This window comes from Corythoichthys intestinalis, chromosome 1 (genome assembly GCF_030265065.1).
Source record: "Corythoichthys intestinalis isolate RoL2023-P3 chromosome 1, ASM3026506v1, whole genome shotgun sequence".
Lineage (NCBI taxonomy): Eukaryota > Metazoa > Chordata > Actinopteri > Syngnathiformes > Syngnathidae > Corythoichthys > Corythoichthys intestinalis.
The window spans coordinates 24,468,940-24,487,965 of NC_080395.1; the positions used below are offsets into that span (position 1 = coordinate 24,468,940).

The window sequence follows — 19,026 nt, forward strand, 5'->3', positions numbered from 1 at the left end:
GGGTCAAATTGAGCTCAAAGGGGCTACGGAACAAAGAATAACTATACTCATAATAATAAAACCGAGGAACCACAATAGGTGACCTAAAATAAACATTGTCACCTGCGTGTCAATACTGTTCAGTTATGGATGTGTTCTAAGTCAAATAAAATCAAACATGTTTTAAGGTGCAGTAGCCCTACGCTGGATTTCGACCTACTTGAGCATTGTAGTTTTTTTTTTTTTTTTTTTTTTGCCCCCCTAGGTAAGACTAATGCCCACCCACACCTGGCATCCTTGTAACACCACTGCTACCTACCAACCTACCATCTAATTGGCATAGAAGGGAGAAGTAGTTTTATTCTGAAAATACCGACGTTCCAATTTTCATTATCCTAAAAGTGCATGTGTTTTATTGTGAAAGCGCTTGAGCGGATGTTGACTACTCCAGTACCGCTAGCATCTAGTAAACCATGAGCTGACTCCCGAGTCTTCAGATGCTTGTGTGCTCACTCTGTTCACTGAGGTTTGCGAGTGTTCACCCTTCGTTATCCTCCTGCGCGGACTTTTTCCCGGATATCTCACTTTCTCTTCACCCACCCCCATTTCGCGGTTATTTTTGGACTATATACTCGTCTGATGGTGTGCACCGATGCCGAGAGATGGGTAAACTGCATTCGAAACATGGTGAGGCTTGTTTTGTGTTCTTCCAACTATCGTAGTTCGCGTGCTTCAGAGTGCTTATTATATTCTTTCTTTCTTTCTCTACATCCATCTACTACAAGCCGCTATTTGTAAAGCGAGGGAGAGCCCGGAAGGTAAGCAGTATTCTTTCTGGGAACATTTGGGGGCACTTTGTGGAGAGAGTAAGGGAGCTCGCTTGTGGGAACATGTGCACGGACAGTCCCCCTCCCCGCTCTCCCTTCATATAAAATACACAATAAAAAAAACACAAATGTCTTTTGTCTCAGGCGACAGCTTTGTAGTCAATGCTTGTTTGGCTCGGAAGGGACTGGACGACTGGCTGGTAAAGCAGCAGGACTGTCATCTAAAGACCAAGTGCACGTTGACCACCCGGGTGAGTCAACCGAGGTTCCCCTAACCTCCTCTTAACCCCCACCGCACCCCCAACCCTTTTCATTCCCTTTCTGTCTTTTGTGCGCTTTTTTTGTCGGGAAAGGGGGAAATGCACTCCAAAAAGTTTTCCAACCATCACTGGACATTGCATTTGTGCCACAGTACACGAGACAGAATAATTGTTGGTCAGAATCTACATCTTAAATGATTCATTAGTGAATAAATTTTCAGAAAATGTAAGATATTTGTTGTTCGCAATCACCAGGAGGCAAAACACCATCTCACATAATTCCATGACACTCTGTGCACATGCAAGAAATGGGCAAAAGGTAGAATCTCTGAAAATTTTGACTTGTTTACGGCTTAAAACTGCAATTATTAAAGTTTTTCTGTAATTTATCCTTAAAGTTAGAATCTTATTGACAGCAATTACGCATCGAGAGGTGTGTGCCTTTAAAGATGCACATTTAAAATTCTCTCTGTATTTGTCATCTTGAAAAAACAGATGAATAACTTAGAAAATTTAGAGATACCTGCTTTTGAACCACACTGAATTATACTGATGTGGTTTCCTTTTATTTTGTACCTATGAAAGAACATCAAAATACTATTAGAAATGGCTCTAAGTATCATGCGGCACGAGTTCCATACTGTGGGGGGGTATAAGCATGGTCAAAAAGACATTATACTGTTATATTTAATGTTTTTATATTAAGTATTTAGTTACTAGTAGTACTAGTTGTGAGGTCAAGGGTTCAAATCCTGGCTCCAGCCTTCCCGTATGGAATTTGCATGTTCTCTCAGTGCTTGTATGAGTTTTCTTCGGGTAGCCCGGTATCCACCTGCATCCCTAAAACATGCACACATGCTGTTTATTCAACACTCTGAATTGCCCGTAGTTGTATGAGTGTGAATGGATGTTTTTTCTCTTTGTGCACCGTGATTGGCTGGTAAAGAGATCAGGTTGTATCCTGCCCGTTGTCAGATGGAATAGGCGGTACTAAAGCTTATGCGTAATCTTTTAAAAAGTGGAATTGAAACTTTTTTTTTTTTTTTTACTTTTTAGCATGTGTCAAAAAAATAAAAGATCATATACTGTATGCATACACGCGTTAAATGCAGGCCAAAAACCCCCTAATCTAGATCAGTGTTTTTGAGACTGTGTGCCGTGAGAGATTGTCAGGTGTGTCGTGAGAAATTATCCAATTTAGTTTTTATTAGGGCTGTCAAACGATTAAAATTTTTAATCGAGTTAATTACAGCTTAAAAATTAATTAATCGTAATTAATCGCAATTAATCGCAATTCAAACCATCTATAAAATATGCCATATTTTTCTGTAAATTATTGTTGGAATGGAAAGATAAGACACAAGATGGATATACATTCAACATACGGTACATAAGGAATGTATTTGTTTATTATAACAATAAATCAACAAGATGGCATTAACATTATTAAGATTCTGTTAAAGCGATTCATGGATAGAAAGACTCGTAGTTCTTAAAAGAAAAATGTTAGTACAAGTTATAGAAATTTTATATTAAAACCCCTCTTAATGTTTTCATTTTAATAAAATTTGTAAAATTTTCAATCCAAAAATAAACTAGTAGCCCGCCATTGTTGATGTCAATAATTACTTACACAGTGCTCATGGGTGCTGAAGCCTATAAAATCAGTCGCACCCAAGAGCCAGCAGAGGGCGGCAAAACTCCATAAAACACAACAAGTGAGCGTTTCACTGTACTGTCATTTAAATCTGTCTGAGCAGGGCATCTGCGTTAATTGCGTCAAATATTTTAACGTGATTAATTTAAAAAATTAATTAACGCCCGTTAACGCGATAATTTTGACAGCCCTAGTTTTTATATGTATTTTTTAAATAATAATTTGTAACATTATTAGGGTGGGTCCTGGCGGTATTTTGAAGGACTCTCAGCCTCAGGTGCAGGCGAGCGAGTTATTGCTCGTGTCGCGTTCAAGAAGTGCTCAGATTTCTAGCCTTCAGCCACCTTGCTGTCCACAACAATGTGTTGGAATAAAACGCAAAGGCAGGATTGACGTTCTTATGGATAAAATGGAAAGGATACTTTCGTGTTTATCGACACTTGACGAGTCGAATCAAAAGATGTACAGTAGACGTGCTGGAGTCTACAGTACATTGTCGCGGACAGCAAGGTGGCTGATGGCTATAATTCAGAAGAGTTCTTGAACGCAAGAGAAGCAACTACCCCGCTCGCCCGCACGCAACCAAGAACGAATGTGATGCACACGGAGGTCGTGGTGGCAATCATGGATAAATTGTTATGAAAGGACAATTTCGAAATTCAAACTGAGCCCTGGACAAGATTCTGACAAGCGAAGACGGACAGCTCAAGGCAAAGCTATACAGTAAAAGCTACCGTAATTTCCCGAATATAAGGCGACACCCGTGTATAACGCGCACCCGAAATTTACTTGTAAAATCGAGGGAAAATTATCGTACCCGTGTATAACGCGCACCCTAATTTTAGCACCAATAAATAGAAGAATACAAGAAAACAGAGCTCGTGTACAGATACAGAAATGTAATTTTACTGACTGGCGAAACACAGCACAAGCATAGCACATTGGTTGTTCAAAACATTACCGTAAAGTGACAAAATGTACGGTAATAATATGATCTGATAACTTCTTGAACTTACCAGAATCCAGGAGAAAACAAAACAGATGTGACTTTTCTTTTAAAGGCTGCTGTATAACTTGCTCGTTTCTTCATGATGAATAAATGTTTCCTCCATGGATTGATACGGTAAAATGAAAGTGAGAACGTAAGTCGGAAATCCGAGAAAGCTCATCGCTGTCGACACGACAGTAACAATAGGATCTATTGTTATTTGGGTTTGAGTTTCCCGAGTGACAGATACAGTTGACGGACACAGGAAGTCTGTGTTGTGTTACGTTTGTTATGGTCCGAGTTGCGGAGCTGCAATAAATGTTGACTCAAATGAGTTCAAGAAACTAAATTCTGTGCTTTATGAAGAGTGAAAAAAAGCAGAATTTAACACAGACAAAATCATTTGGCCTATCAGCCTATTACCGAAACAAAATGGTGACGTCACGTACTGTAATGGTCGGCAACTGATCGCTGCATACGACACATGGCTGTGTCAAAAAAACAACAACATCTGTTTATATATATATTAGGGCTGTCAAACGATTAAAATTTTTAATCGACTTAATTACAGCTTAAAAATTAATTATTCGCAATTTAAAACATCTCTAAATTATGCCATATTTTTCTGTAAATTATTATTGGAATGGAAAGATAAGACACACGACGGATATATACATACAACATACTGTACATAAGTACTGTATTTGTTTATTGTAACAATAAATCCACAAATGGCAATATTAACATTCTTTCTGTTAAAGTGATCCACGGATAGAAAGACTTGTAGTTCTTAAAAGATAATTGTTATAGTTACAATTTTATATTAAAACCCCTCTACATGTTTTCGTTTTAATAACATTTGTAAAATTTTCAATCAAAAGTAGAGTTAATATAATAATAATAAGAATAAAAATAACAATAATAAAAATAGAGTGACCAAAGTCTAAGTTTTACGTGTATTTTGCATAGCTATTTTGATATGGAATGCCAATTCATTTTGCATTGTTGTTTAACTGTGTGTCAGAATAGGGCCTCATTACTATAGACTGAAGTGCTTTTCTTTTTGTGAACATTATTTTTTTTTTGGGAGATAGGAATATTATTTTTGTTGTGCTTATCTTACCCAAAATACAACGAGACACATAATTGCCACTAAAAGAAAGAAAACTTACCGAAATATGTGTGGAGCACAAATAGCAATTTGCATTGCATTGTGAATACAGCATGAACGTCTCACAACTACTAATTCTCCCACGTTTAGAAGAAATAACATGAGTATGGAACGGCGCTGCCCCCAAGAGGCTGGTGGCGTTCTCTTCACTTTTAATGTCCATAAACGGCCTCATCGTAGTCTGTTTGAGGCAATGTGCAAGCGGGTCATTTAGTGCATGCGTTAATTGCATCAAATATTTTAACGTGATTAATTTAAAAAATTAATTAACGCCCGTTAACGCGATAATTTTGACAGCCTTAATATATATATATATATATTTCTGTCTCCATCCATATACCCGTGTATAATGCGCACCATGATTTTACAAGTTGATTTTTTTGGGGAAAAAAAGTGTGCGTTATATTCGGGAAATTAGGGTATGTTTCGTTCGGATTTATTTTCACCTGGGATGAGACGAAACATACTCCATTATGTTTCACGTTCCATCAAATATCACACTGAGTAAGTATAAAAATTGAGAAATTATATTATAATTAAATATACAGTCCAGGATGTAATTTTGGAACATTTTTAGTTTGTAGTGTGCCGCAAGATCTTTTTCCAATGTTAAAACGTGCCGTGACTCAGAAAAGGTTGAAAAACACTGATCTAGATTAATACCAAATTGTACATCTTAATAAAAAATAATGATCTAGATTAGCACCAAATTGAACATCTTAATAGAAACACTTCATCTATACAATTGAATCCTTCATTTTATTGCTAATATTCACAAATTTGAATGAAAGAAAAGGCATACAATATTTTACATGTTGCTTTTAGGATCCTTGCCGAAATTCAACTGATCCTTCCTTAGCCCTTGCCTCACTCCTACATAAAGTGTTATTGAAATGGGTTAAGTAGCATTTTGAGTAATCCCGCTCATATAAATGAACAAACCGCTGTGAAAATGTGCCATAATCTTAAATCATAATCAAGCCTCTTTTTGACAGTGTCAATTGCAACCAACCAATTTTTATCTCTGTGAAAATCCAACATTTTGGATTTAGCTTTTATATTGAATTCTTTGCGTGTTTGTGTGGTTTTGACAGTGTGTATTTACTTGTTTGGTTTCTCAGGGGAGAAACAAATGTTGCTATTCAGCCCGTATGAAGAATCTTTTTTGAAAAAGGGCGACAATAGATCAAGAGAGAGTTCAAAGCATTTTGGGCTGACAGTCTGGTGACATGTAAGGATGGGAAAAGCCAAGGAATGTTGGTCATGCTCGACATTTTTGTCTTTTGGCATTGCCATTGATACACACACTGTTGTTGTTGTCAAGTGAGGAGGAAATCCTTTGGAATTGCTTCAGAGGAGCTTAAAGCCTCTTTGGTTGGCAGTGCCGTTCTCAAACGGTGAAAATCGGTGGTCGTCGTGAAGTAATAGCAGCATAAGGTTCATCCACCACCCACGCTTGTCTATCTACTGATTGCAGCTTGCGAGAACAGCTTTATTCTTCCCATAAGGAGGAATTCTAGATTTCTGAGGCTCGCCATGGTTTGGAAAGGTCACACACACATAGTTGCTTTTTGAAGCAACAAGCTGTAATAATTAGCCCTTGCGATAGGAGTGTTTATTGGTGTGTTAGGGGAAAACAAACTAATCCGTCAGGTCGAAAGTCCTATGCGGTATTTCATTACGGTTGTCTTTGAACGCCTCATCATTAAAGAGGTTGCTGACACTGCAGTTAAGAACGTGGATTGTTACTCCAGGAATTATGAATTTGTATATACGTGGGTCCTCGGTTTAGGGATCTCCTGCACAAATGCACAATGTTGCGTTGTTATTAACTATGGCCACAATTTAATTGAAATACCAAGCCATTGTTTGCGGAAAGATGCTTATTGAATTTAGTGTCTCATCCTGCATTAGGTAATAAAAAGGATTCACAATTTAGGAAAACCCTGTTTCGATTAGGACTCATTTGGGTGGAATCCTTTGTCGGGGTTAAGGAAACTACAAGCCTTGGAATTCAACCCAAATTGTCAGCTTTAAATCAAAATGGCCGACGTTTCGTTCTTCTCCGCGAATTGTTATTTCATATATCTGACCATATTAGGCTTGTCTACCGAATTACTGGTCATTCTGCGAAACCTAAGTAATCAAGGAATTTTGTGAACACTATTTGACAATGGCTTCGTAAGACCGTCATAATTATGACATGACACTTTCATGAGCATTAATGAATGCTTGATAGATGTCATTAAGTGTCATCCGGCAAATTTTGCCTCTAATGCCCTTTATGTCCAGTCCGGTTCTTTTACATCCATTCAAAATTGGCATAATTCTGTTATAAGCATTTATTAATGCTCATGACAGTGTCATGTCATGATTACGACGGTGTCATGACAGTCTTATGATGCCACTGTCAAATAAAGTGTTACCGGAATTTTATTGTCAAACCAACATGCATTTCCACATGTTATGGCATGAAATAAAATTTTTATTCCCAGTTTTAATCTGCAATTTTTTTGTGTGTTCAATGTATTTATTCAGATTAAGCAATGGCAAGAGATACATTTCAGACATGTTTTTTTTTTCATTTTTTTCTCCAAAGTATAATTAAATTTTTTTTTACATTATATATATATATATGAGGAGTATTCAAAAAGTAATGCGCCCAACTTTATTATGTACAAATTATAATAGCAACATGTATTATACATCAAAAGAAAGGTACAAGTGTGAGGATTACATTTTTACTTCTCCACATAGTCTCCACCTCTCTCAAGAGCTACAGTCCACCTATGAACGAGGGCATGTATACCAGTGTTGTAGAACTCAGCCGGTTGATCTCTAAGCCAATTGCTTGACAGCAGTTTTCACTTCATCGTCATTGCCATATCGGTTGCCCCGGAGTCCTTCTTTCACTGGACCAAAGAGGTGGTAGTCTGACGGTGCCAAATCAGAAGAAAATGGCGGATGTGATATCACAGTCCATCCAAATTAAGTGATGACCTCCATGGTCCTGATGCTTGGGTGAGGACGTGCATTGTCATGCTGGAGGAGCACATTTGCCATGTCCAAGTTGGGCAGAACACGTCAAATTCTTGCTTTGAGCTTCCTAAGAGTCTCAATGTATACCTCAGAGTTAATGGTTTCCCCCTTAGTAATCCACAAGGATTACATCTTGAGAATCCCAAAAAACAGTGGCCATAATTTTGCAATCTGAGTTTTGGGCCTTGAACTTTTTGGTCCTTGGTGAATTTGGGTGACACCACTCCATTGATCTCCTTCATGGTCCTCAGTACTGTTTTTAAATCGCTGTACACATGTTTTTACAGTACTATAGTCTATGATATCATCCTTGTAGACATTTTCCAGCCGGTTTTGAATCCTCAGAGGGGTTTCTCCCTGTGCAACAAGGAATTCAATTACAGCTCTTTGTTTCTGACGAGCTTCAAGAGGGGCAGCTATTTCGAAGCTAGTTTAAGCTTAAAAAATCTGAAAATAAGAAAAACACATATAACAATCGCAAAAAGGTGTGTCCTATCATGTTTGTGCCAAATATAAACAAGATTGGAAAAATTCTGTACGAGCAATGCACTTGAGTGCATTACTTTTTGAATGCTCCTCGTATATATATAATATACAGGGTGTTCCAAAATGTTTGACCCCATTTCGTAGGCCAAAAATTTTGACAATTTTTGTTGGAGTGACCTCAAATTTTCACAGCTTGTGTAGAAACGTTTTTGTGTGTAATGTTTGGTATTTCTATCTTTTCAGGTTAAGAAATGCCGTTCATTTCAAAAGAAAAGGCAATTTGCTTGTTAGAGCATGCCCGGCAGTGTTGTCAGTAACGCAGTAACGCGTTACTGTAATCTGATTACTTTCTTCAGTAATGAGTAATCTAACGCGTTCATTTTTCCAAGCCAGTAATCCGATTAAAGTTAGTTTCCCTAGTGCCTGTGCGTTACTATTTTGTTTTTGCCTCATAATGTATGTGGAATGAAGAATACTGTAGTCATTTACGAAGAACATTTCTCATCGGGGGGAAAAAAAAAACGGGTCACGTGTATTACGATGCTGTTTGAGGCTGTCTGCCACGGCGGTCAACAACATAGCATTCTGACGAGGCAGCGAGGCTAACAGTGAAAGGCAGGATATATGCCGCAAATGGATGTATTTGCTCACTGGATATACAGCCATTACTTCACATTTCTGTCCAGTAAAGATGACAAAAATATCTCCGTGCGTTGCAAACTTTACGCTGGCTGAAAAAGACTGTCGGCCACTAAAAACTCTACATCCAATTCAACAAGGAAGCACTTGGAATTACAGGACAACGCGACAAAACTCGAAAAAGCCGAGAGGTAACAAGACAGCCAGCACTTCTACAGTTTGTAACCAGCCTTTATGCACATTTTATTGTCAGTGTTTGTAACCATAGGTGGAGTTTTACTTTTGTGGGGCTGGGGGCAAAGCATGTTGATGACTGAAACAAAAGTCAAAAGTTTGGACACACCTAAACATTTTTACGTTTTATGTATTTTCCCTACTATTGTAAATCCCCTCTGAATACATCAAAACTATGAATGAACATGTGAAATGGCAAAAAAAAGTGAAATAACTGAAAACAGGTTTTATATTCTACATTTTTCAAAGTGTCCACCTTTGAGGTGTCGCCAAACTTTTGGCCAATACTGTATATATACATATATATTTAAAACTGTACAAGCTCAGTTGTTGCTGGTTGCATTTGAAAGCTTAGGTTTACAGAAATTCTAAATACCCATCTTGCCTCCACAGGTGTAGTTTTGGCTCAGCAAAGCAAAAGCTAGTGTCTTAGGTGCTAGTCACAGGATCTGCTCGAAAAATGATTTTGACCCATTACTAAATACGTTGTAGGATTCTTGTTCATTTCAATAATTTTTGTTGTTTGTTTTATTGCTTTACAACTTTTATAGACAATATTTTAACAGCTAGGTCTTTATTTTAAAGGGGAAGTTCAGAAGTTTTGACATTAGGCTTTTATCTTGAAGTTAGCGGGGGTTTATTTAGTCGTTGGTGTTGATTTGAACAAATTCTGTGCAGTTTGTCAATTATTTGTTAGTTTCAGGGCTCCGGGGTGGCTAAGCTAGCGTGAGTCAATGGTGGTAGAAATCAACTCCATCGACTAATTAAACCCCCGCTAACTCAAAGATTAAGCCTTATGTGAAAAATTCAATTACATGCGATGACATTTTTTGTTGTCATTTTTATGTTGAGGCAGCAAAAGGAGAAAAATTGGTAAAAAGTAACTGATAAGTTACTTTTAAAGTAACTTAGTTACTTTGATGATGAAGTAATCGGTAAAGTAACTAGATTACTTTTTTGAGGTGTAATCAGTAATTAAATTACTTTTTTATGTAATCTGTGACAACACTGCCCGGACTCAGTCACCGAAAACAGTGCAGCGTGCCTTCTTCACAAATTTTGCAAAGAAGGCACCAACTACAAAACAAATTAGGGCTTGGTACCAAAAATTACAAGAAATTTCAGCGAGTTTGGCACGAACTCGAATACCAACTCAACGTGTGCAGAGTCACAGGCGGCGCTCATATAGAACATTTATGAAAATCTCTCATAGAACCAACAAATATTTGTACTTTTCTTTGTAAATTTAACCAATAAAACTCATGACCTTCAACATAAAGTGTACTTAGTTTCATTTATATCCATCATGTAGTTTCCGAGATATGGGCATTTACAATGGGGTCAACCATTTTGGAAGACCCTGTATATATATAATAAATGGTTTTTAAGCACTTCAAATGTAATAATTATGATAGGTTTTAAACATGTTACTGTCCCACCAAATTATTTTTAAACAAGAATAAAGTAGAAAAATGCTTGTCTTTATTAAATTCTTCATTGAGTCAGTCCACTCCTATTAGAGGTGGGAATCTTGGGGGACCTAACGATTCGATTACGATTACGATTCAGAGGCTACAATTCGATTATAAATCGATTATTGATGACTCCCCCCCGCTATTAGCTGCTTTTGATGTTTTGTACATTATTTGCAAAAGCTGTAAAAAAAAAAAAAAAAAAAAAAAAACCAAAAACGCAGGCTTAAATCAATGACTATTAGTATCAATTTAACAGTTAAAAACAATAAATAATATACTCAAATCCCCATTCTGTGTCAGCAGCTTTAAACTACATTCAATTAATTTAATGTTGTGAATCAACCGTTAAAGTTGTTAAAATTGCTCCTGTTATTCCATAATTTCCCTTTTGTCTACTTTCGACACGTGAACGTTTTAAAACTATTTTAAAGATAGATTCAAGTTAATATTTTACCGATTTAGGAGTATTTTAGATAAAAAGTTAATTAGGTTCGCTTGGAAGGTTCGCTACAATAGCTTTGCAAGGAAGTCTACTGCTTTAAGATGGCGGCCGTTTACTAACGCCCGCATCTAGCTTTCTGTACGTGTGCTGCTAACGCCACCGAGTCTATTTTGCATCTAGTCCTATATAAATATGATATCTACAGTACCATTATGTGGACGTACTTTGTAGCAGCTGTCGACAGCAGTCAAGTATGTTGTTGTTTTTTTATCTCACGGCATGAGTTGAGCTAGACCCGTGAGTTGAGCATTGGCATTACCTGAGGGGCTGGGTAATGACAAGCATGATGTTTAGCTACTCTCGCTCCGTTCCTCATTGGGTCCTGAAGACCGCGCGGCGCGCTGAGTGTGTTTTACTTCCGCTTTACTTGACATATTTCAATAATCGGAATTTGGATGTTTGTGAATCGTTCTCGAATCTTCCTCGGCCAAATAGCGAATAATCTAAGAATTGGAAATTTTGCACACCTCTAACTCCTATCTGTTCAAGCTGGTCACTTACACACAGTGAGTTTCCACAGCAACTGTTCAACAAGCTAAACAATGATTGACTCATGCAGGGCTTCGAAGTTTCGGCTTCCATGCATCTCTGGTAAGATCAAACCTTAACCTCTGTCAATCATCATTAACTTTAATAAGCAACTCCAGTGCACTGCCTGATCAAGAAAAACAGAGGGAGGGAGAGTGAGACTTGTGATCGGATCGAGAGAGCTCATTTATTTATTTTTTAATTGAGAAAAAAAATCGGCAATGGACTGAGTGTGCGAAGTTTGAAGCGCAAAGTAGCGATTAATCACTGTAATTTGTCTAACTTCACGAGCGGTGTGAATGAATAAGATAGTAGAAAGATTTGTTTTAACTAAATTTTACTATGGCATAATTATTTATAAGCAGCCTGTTGCCGCATACAAGTTTTTCAAACAATAAATAGTGATGAATATCAATGATCTGTTTCGGATACAGGCTGTGAAGACTTTATACGAGATAGAAGGCAAACCAACATGAAAAACGGCTGTTTTGGGGTAAAAAAAAAAAAAGACAAGTTTTGACAAAATGAAAAATTGTGTTTTGAGATTTTGTGTGTATTTCCAAACAGATGTGTTGACATCAATTTTTCTTACAATGTTGAATTAGTCTTTTGCTTTACAATTCTACTATATAACTAGAGCTCAAACGAATACTCGAGCAACTCGAGTAACTCGAGTTTAAAAACTGATCCGAGTAATTTTATTCACCTCGAGGAATCGTTTAATTTTGCCAGCTCTAAGCATCACGTTTTGCCCGGACTACTTTTAATGTGGGACAGCGCGCTGACATCATGTACGTAGAGGAAGAAGCAATAAAAAATAAAAAAAATAAAAACTTACCGCAGCCGATAGCCGCTACAAACTACGCCGACGTTGCTAAAAACTACGCCCGCATGATGCTAGTTTGGTAGCAGGTAGTGCCCGATGCGTCTCATAGATATCGCATGCATTTAAGACTAGATGCGAAATGACAGACTCTGCCGCGTCTGGGAAGCGTTCGTAAAAAGCCGCCATCTTTAAGCAGTAGACTTCTCATCGCTGATAAATATAACGTTACTGTCACTCGCTAACATAACGTTAGCCCTTCGGAGGGCTAGGTTTCTATTGATTATGACCACTGCCGATGCGTGGCTAACGTGTCGTACATACAGGCTTTATTTAATCTGTAAAAACACTGCGCTGTAGAGTGATGAGGGTGTAAAATTAAAACATAATAAAGCTAACTGTCAACTTTAGCTCAGTAGTCATTACTCCAATACAGCAGATATCATACATTTATTTTGAACACTGCAAAAACCCCTGCACTACAAAAAATCCCACCAGTACTTACAGTTTAGACTAACTTAAAACTTAAAAATAGCTTGACACAAATGGGAATGAAATTGAAACACGTGGGAAAAACACGTAGCTTTCAAGTGATGTGTATTATCAAGCGTGATTACATTTTTTGGTAAGAAATATGACCCTCGTGAGGAAAAGCGGCATGGAAAATGAATGAATGAATGAAATATGTTTTTTTTAATAAGATCTAGAAGTTTTTTGAGTGAAAGCAGTGAATTTTTTTTTCTAGTCACATCTTAGATGCAATTGTTGGCTGTTTTCAACAGTGTACATCGAAAATAAAGACATTGATTGACTGAAAATGGTTCAATATTGGATTAAATGTCTTTTTTTCTCATGTATATTTTAATTGCTCTTTACCTAAAAAAAAAAAAAAAAGTTTTATCCGATTACTCGTTTAATCGATAGAATTTTCAGTCGATTACTCGATTACTAAAATATTCGATAGCTGCAGCCCTATATGTAACATTATTCTGTTAGTCAAACACAGACAGCATTACCATTTGAAATCAAAACAATGAGAGAGGTTTTCCACTTATTATTTATACTGTATGCATTGAAGTTAATGGCATTTTGCGTTACGGTATAGACGGTAGAACAAAAAGGAACACAACATATGAAATGCTAATTATTGGTGTTGAATATATATATATATATATATATATATATATATATATATATATATATATGTATACATATATATACTTTTTATGACAAGCATTAATGTGTCTCAGTGGCAGCCATGTGGTATGTGGCGGTGATGCGACAGTGACTGAGCTGTGTTGGCAGGTGGGTCTTGACATATGACATTGGGGTCATGTGATATCCCGCGTGCAGCCTGTTGTACCCCCTCCCTGTAAATATCACGTTGTGAATTTTGCGCATCCGAGTGTAGACATTGAACATCCAACAACAGTGCCCCTTCTCTCAACCCTTTTGAAAAATATGTACGACATTGTGTGCCACTTTCTTGTCAAGCTTTTCTCTTTTATATTCCTGCAGAAAAATACTAAGTCAACCCCCCGTCTCTTTAAAATCCCCCTTTCCACCCCCCAATTGGTGCTCCCTTCTGCCCTCGCAGACTCCATCTGTTTGGTGCGTTTACCCGGTGGCCTTGTGTTGCCGGATGAAACGAAACGGCGTTTGAAAGCGGGCCCGCTCGGGAACGTATTCCAATTGACAAGCAAGGCTCAATGTGTAGTACGTACATGGGTGTCCTCGAGAGCTGGGAATCTTTGGGCACCTAACGATTCGATTACGATTACAAATCAGAGGCTCCGATTCGATTATAAAACGATTATTGATGCACCCCCCTAATTAAAAATTTTTTTTTTTTTTTTAATGTTTTGTACATTAATTCCAAGATTGTTCAAAAATCCTCTCAGGCTAAACCAAACTACTATTTCAGTATCAAGTTAACATATAACAGTAAACAAATATACAAAAATAACAGTAAATAAAATACTCCAGTCCCCATTCTGTATCAGCAGCTTTAAACTACATTCAATTAATTTATTGTTGTGAATCAACCGTTAGTTGTTAAAATTGCTCCCGTTATTCCATAATTTCCCTTCTGTCTACTTTTGACATGTCAAAGTTTTAAAACTGTTTCATCATTTAAAGATAGATTCAAGACAAGATTTTGCCGATTTAGGAGTATTTTAGATAAAAAGTTAATTAGATTCGCTACAACAGAGCCTTCTAGAGAAGTCTACTGCTTTAAGATGGCGGCTGATTAGTAACGCCAGCAAGTCCGTCATTACGCATCTCTGTTCAATAATACATGTTCTAACACCGCCGTCGTCTATCATTTTGCATCTAGTTCTACATATATATGATATCTACTGTAGCTGTTTGTTTGTAGCAACTAGCAACCGGGCGTTGTTTGTAGCGGCTGTCGGCTGCAGTCAGGTATGATTGTTTTTTTATCTAGCGGCATGAGTTGAACATGATATTTACTCTCGGTCCGTTCCTCATTGCGTCCCAAAGACCGCGCTGACTGTGTTTTACTTCCGTTTTACCAGGTATAATTCAATAATCGGAATTTGAAAGTTTGTGAATCATTCTCGAATCTTCTACGGCCGAATCGCGAATAATCTAAGAATCGGACATTTCGCACGCCTCTAGTGTCCTCTTCATGTTTTCTAATAAAATAAAAAGTTTTTCCAATAGGTGTTGCAGTTCTGTGTGCTCCAGATTAGTAAATGATCATCTTAATTGTGTCTCCACCATGGATTGTTTAAATATGGAAATTTACACGTATGTGTTTCTCAGTTCAGAACCCAAGTTCCATTCCTACGACAGTACCTTTTGAGGTATTTCAAAAGCGTGTTGCCTGCCATGAAATCCGCTAGTCAGGATGAGCCACACTGTTTGTTTACAGATTAGACCTGTGGCTAGAGCGTGAGACAGTTATACATCCTGCCTCATCCATTTTAGATATATAGTATATCACAGATGACACTTTGTTTAGAGCTTGTTGTAACTTACCTTGAGCTAGCCTTTACCAAATGATCAGCTGTTCACTTCAAGGGCCAGTAGCAATTTATTTTGGAATTCTAGTATCATATAGGAAAACGATTTACAACTCCCGGCAAAAATTATGGAATCACCCAGGGCCAATAGCAATTTATTGTGGAATTCTAGTATTGTATGGGGAAACAATTTACAACTCCCGGCAAAAATTATGGAATCACCAGTCTCTGAGAATGTACAACCGAACAGAAATTCTGAGGTGGCTTTTAAATAAAATGGTACATGACAAGGCTCCAACATCCAAATATGATTTGGCAACAGCAGTCAAAGTTAGTGGTGTGTTTGAATTATACCATGTCTCTTCCCTCTGAATTGAGTGATTCCACATTATTTCTTTTAAAGAATCACATATTTTTGCACCTGAGTCAATCACCTGATTTTGCGAATCTGCCGATACCGAGTCCCAATCTAATACCAAGGAAAGAAAAGTTTTTTTTTTTTTTCGGTATCGCATATTTTTTTGGTATTCGAACAAAAAGCTCCAAACATGTTACAGCACTGTACTTTTCACACTTTTTACTTACCTCTTCCTTTTTTTTCTAGGAGTGTTGCAGAGTATAAAACGTATATATTTTTGTTTCTTTTTGTTATGCCATTGTATTTTTGGATTATTTTGTGACTTTTTGGCCCTTAAAAAAAGTTCAGATAGCTTTTCTCCATAAACAAACATATACTGAATATTAACAGCTTGGTATAGATATAAAATACTTACAGACATATAGTTTCCGAAGCAGAAACTTAACGGAAAGCACTCAACAGCGTCAATGCGACCGACAGGCTGCGTACTATGCAAAGAAAAGCGAAAAAAGAGAAAAAGCATGTTATTTTGCCTCATTCAAATCTTAATATCTGAACATTTAAATATGTAAACTAAAGTGCAATCACATTCGTAAATGAATGGCTTCTGGTTTTTGAAATGTAAATAAACAAATCTATTGTGATAAAACAACAAAATTGCAATAACTGTATTAACCATCAACGTGAGGTCTAACTGTAACTGTAGTCTTGAAACAAATCTGAATAAGGAAAAACATTGCAATAAAATAATGCAAACTGGTTAAACTTGAGAGTAGCTGAGATCTGTCATGACAGAGCATTACTCCTCATGTTCAGCATTCGCTTCCATGATATCTGGTGCCATCTAGCGTCGTGAATGGGTATAATGTCTAAACCCCGAATATAAGCCGACTCCCACTTTTTCAGTCTTTATTTCAATGCAAAAAACACCTTCTTATATTCGGGCCAATACGGTACGTCACACAATGGGTGCGATGAATTAGGTGGCAATAACAAGGTGGCAATAACATACTGTAAAATGTCAACTGGCTCTTAACAATGGCGACTCTAGCCAGCACAATAAGTTACTTTTAAATTAAAAACTCAAACGTTTTTACTCGATTCCGATCCTCTTAAAAATGGCCTGATTGGTCCGATTTCCGATCACATGATCTGAAGTAGAAGGGTATTATAAAGGCTGCCATTCCAGACGACTTGACTGTCTTGCCTCGTACAGTGTTTTTGGTCGTCAATGCAAAAGGGGATAGTCTTGACAACATTGTCTGCTGTTACATGAAACTTTTCAAATTCCAAAGGGAGATTTGTTTTATTTTTTTCCCACGTTGCTTTCACATTTGCAGTTAGTCTCTAATGCAATCTTAAGAAAGGCAAATGTGCTGGCGATAAAAGCAAAGTTGCCGCAAAACTCGTCCCGCGTCGCCACCTGTTCTTTCTGGTTTTATTTGTGAAGTAAAAGGTTTTTGGGAACCATGTAGGCCCCTTTCAGTCACATTCCCTCGGCCTCCAAGCTTGATAAAAGACAGGTTGTGCTTGGCTGTTGTGTTTTTGAACACCACAAAGCGAAGGCCTTCGTCTGGATGCCAAAAGCACCTTCAGACACAAACTCCTCTTCCTCTCCCTTTTGTGCGCTTTTTTACCACCCCCCCTTTCAACACAACCGGCTGGCCTCTTGTGACGTATGGCCCACTCCCAGCAGGCTCTACCCCCTCTGTGATCCCATGGGACGAGGGCCTGTTGTTGCGCTTTGAAGTGGCTGCGAGGAGGGGAGGGGACGAAGTTTTGAGGCACATTCTAAGAGAAGAAAAAGCTTCAGGCTTTTGGCGAGGAATGGGGGGGGCACCTGGCCATAGAGGGGGCCATGTGATTTTAGAGAAGTGTTCCCATGAGAGGATAGGTGAAAATGATGTTGCTGGAGGGGAAGAGCTGGTCACTGTAATGCAACATTTAGTGTTTCATGGTGTTAAAATGGCTCCCACCTCCAATAATGATGAAAAAAATAATCCTCAAAATTATTGATTTGAAGAAATAATAGTGCAGTGTTACTATTGCAAATGAAGATAAACCAGAGTCTTGATGGTCAGGTTGCTAATGTGGAAGGAAGTAGTGTGATGAATGGTATTAAGAAAGTAATAAAAATGGGCAGAACTTGGTTTTAGGGTTAGGGAACCTATGGTTCGCGAGCCAGATCTGGCTCTTTTGACTGCTGCATCTGGCTCGCAGACAAATCTTTAATTATAAAAAAAAAAAAAAAAAAAAATCGTTATACTCCTTTGCGCATTGTGCGAAACGGCGATGGTCACTGGTCATACGCTGGTGTTGTGCAGTAATGAGCAGACGTGACTTTTGCGGCATATGTTAACTTTTTAATGCTCCGACAACACTCCCACACTTCGCACTAGATTAATGCTGCAACAATTAATCAATTAACTTGAGTATTCGATTAGAAAAAAAAATCGAATTAAATTTGTTGCTTCGAGTATTTGTTTAATTAAAGTGCCGTTGTATTGGTTTATTTTGAAAGTGTTTTCATATAGTTTTATTGATTTGGTTAGCAGCAATGAATATCTCATTTCTCATGGCTGAAACCAGCTCCTCCCTGTTAAGACCAACAGTAGCCAAGTTTTTGTTTGAGCTAATGTTTTTTAATGCATTCATGATTTAGTTTATAGGTATATTTTTGTGGGAATGTGTGTCTAAACCATTTGTTTAACAGCATTGTAAAGAAGAAAAAAAACTTTTTATATTTTATAGCATTTAAGATAGCGGACTTTTTCTGTGTAAGTTAGCCAATTGTTCTTTTGTTGTACGTAGATCTTCATTTTTATTTATTTTTTGTATACCGTTTTAGGCCGAGCTCGGGTTTTTTAATTTTTCATGTTCCTTATCCAATTACTCGATTAATCGAACTACCGTATATTCTGCACTATAAGGCGCACCGGATTATAAGGCGCACCTTCAATGAATGACATATTTTAAAACTTTTCCCATATACAGTGCTGCTCAAAAGTTTGTGAACCCCCTCAACATTTTGGAATTTTCTATTATTTCAACCTGATTTCCTAATCAATCA

General features: G+C 37.5%; 1 protein-coding gene across 1 annotated transcript in view; it reads left to right on the forward strand.

Annotated features, from left to right (window-relative positions):
* The first annotated feature begins 440 nt into the window (after nt 1–440).
* The window catches only part of nkd1 (NKD inhibitor of WNT signaling pathway 1), a 95,799-nt gene continuing 77,213 nt past the window's right edge, over nt 441–19,026 (forward strand). Inside the window, exons 1-3 of the mRNA XM_057834652.1 lie at nt 441–666; nt 765–797; nt 951–1,057. Of these exons, the coding sequence (XP_057690635.1) occupies nt 477–666; nt 765–797; nt 951–1,057 (330 nt within the window). The 5' untranslated portion in view covers nt 441–476. The remainder of the gene's footprint in view (nt 667–764; nt 798–950; nt 1,058–19,026) is intronic.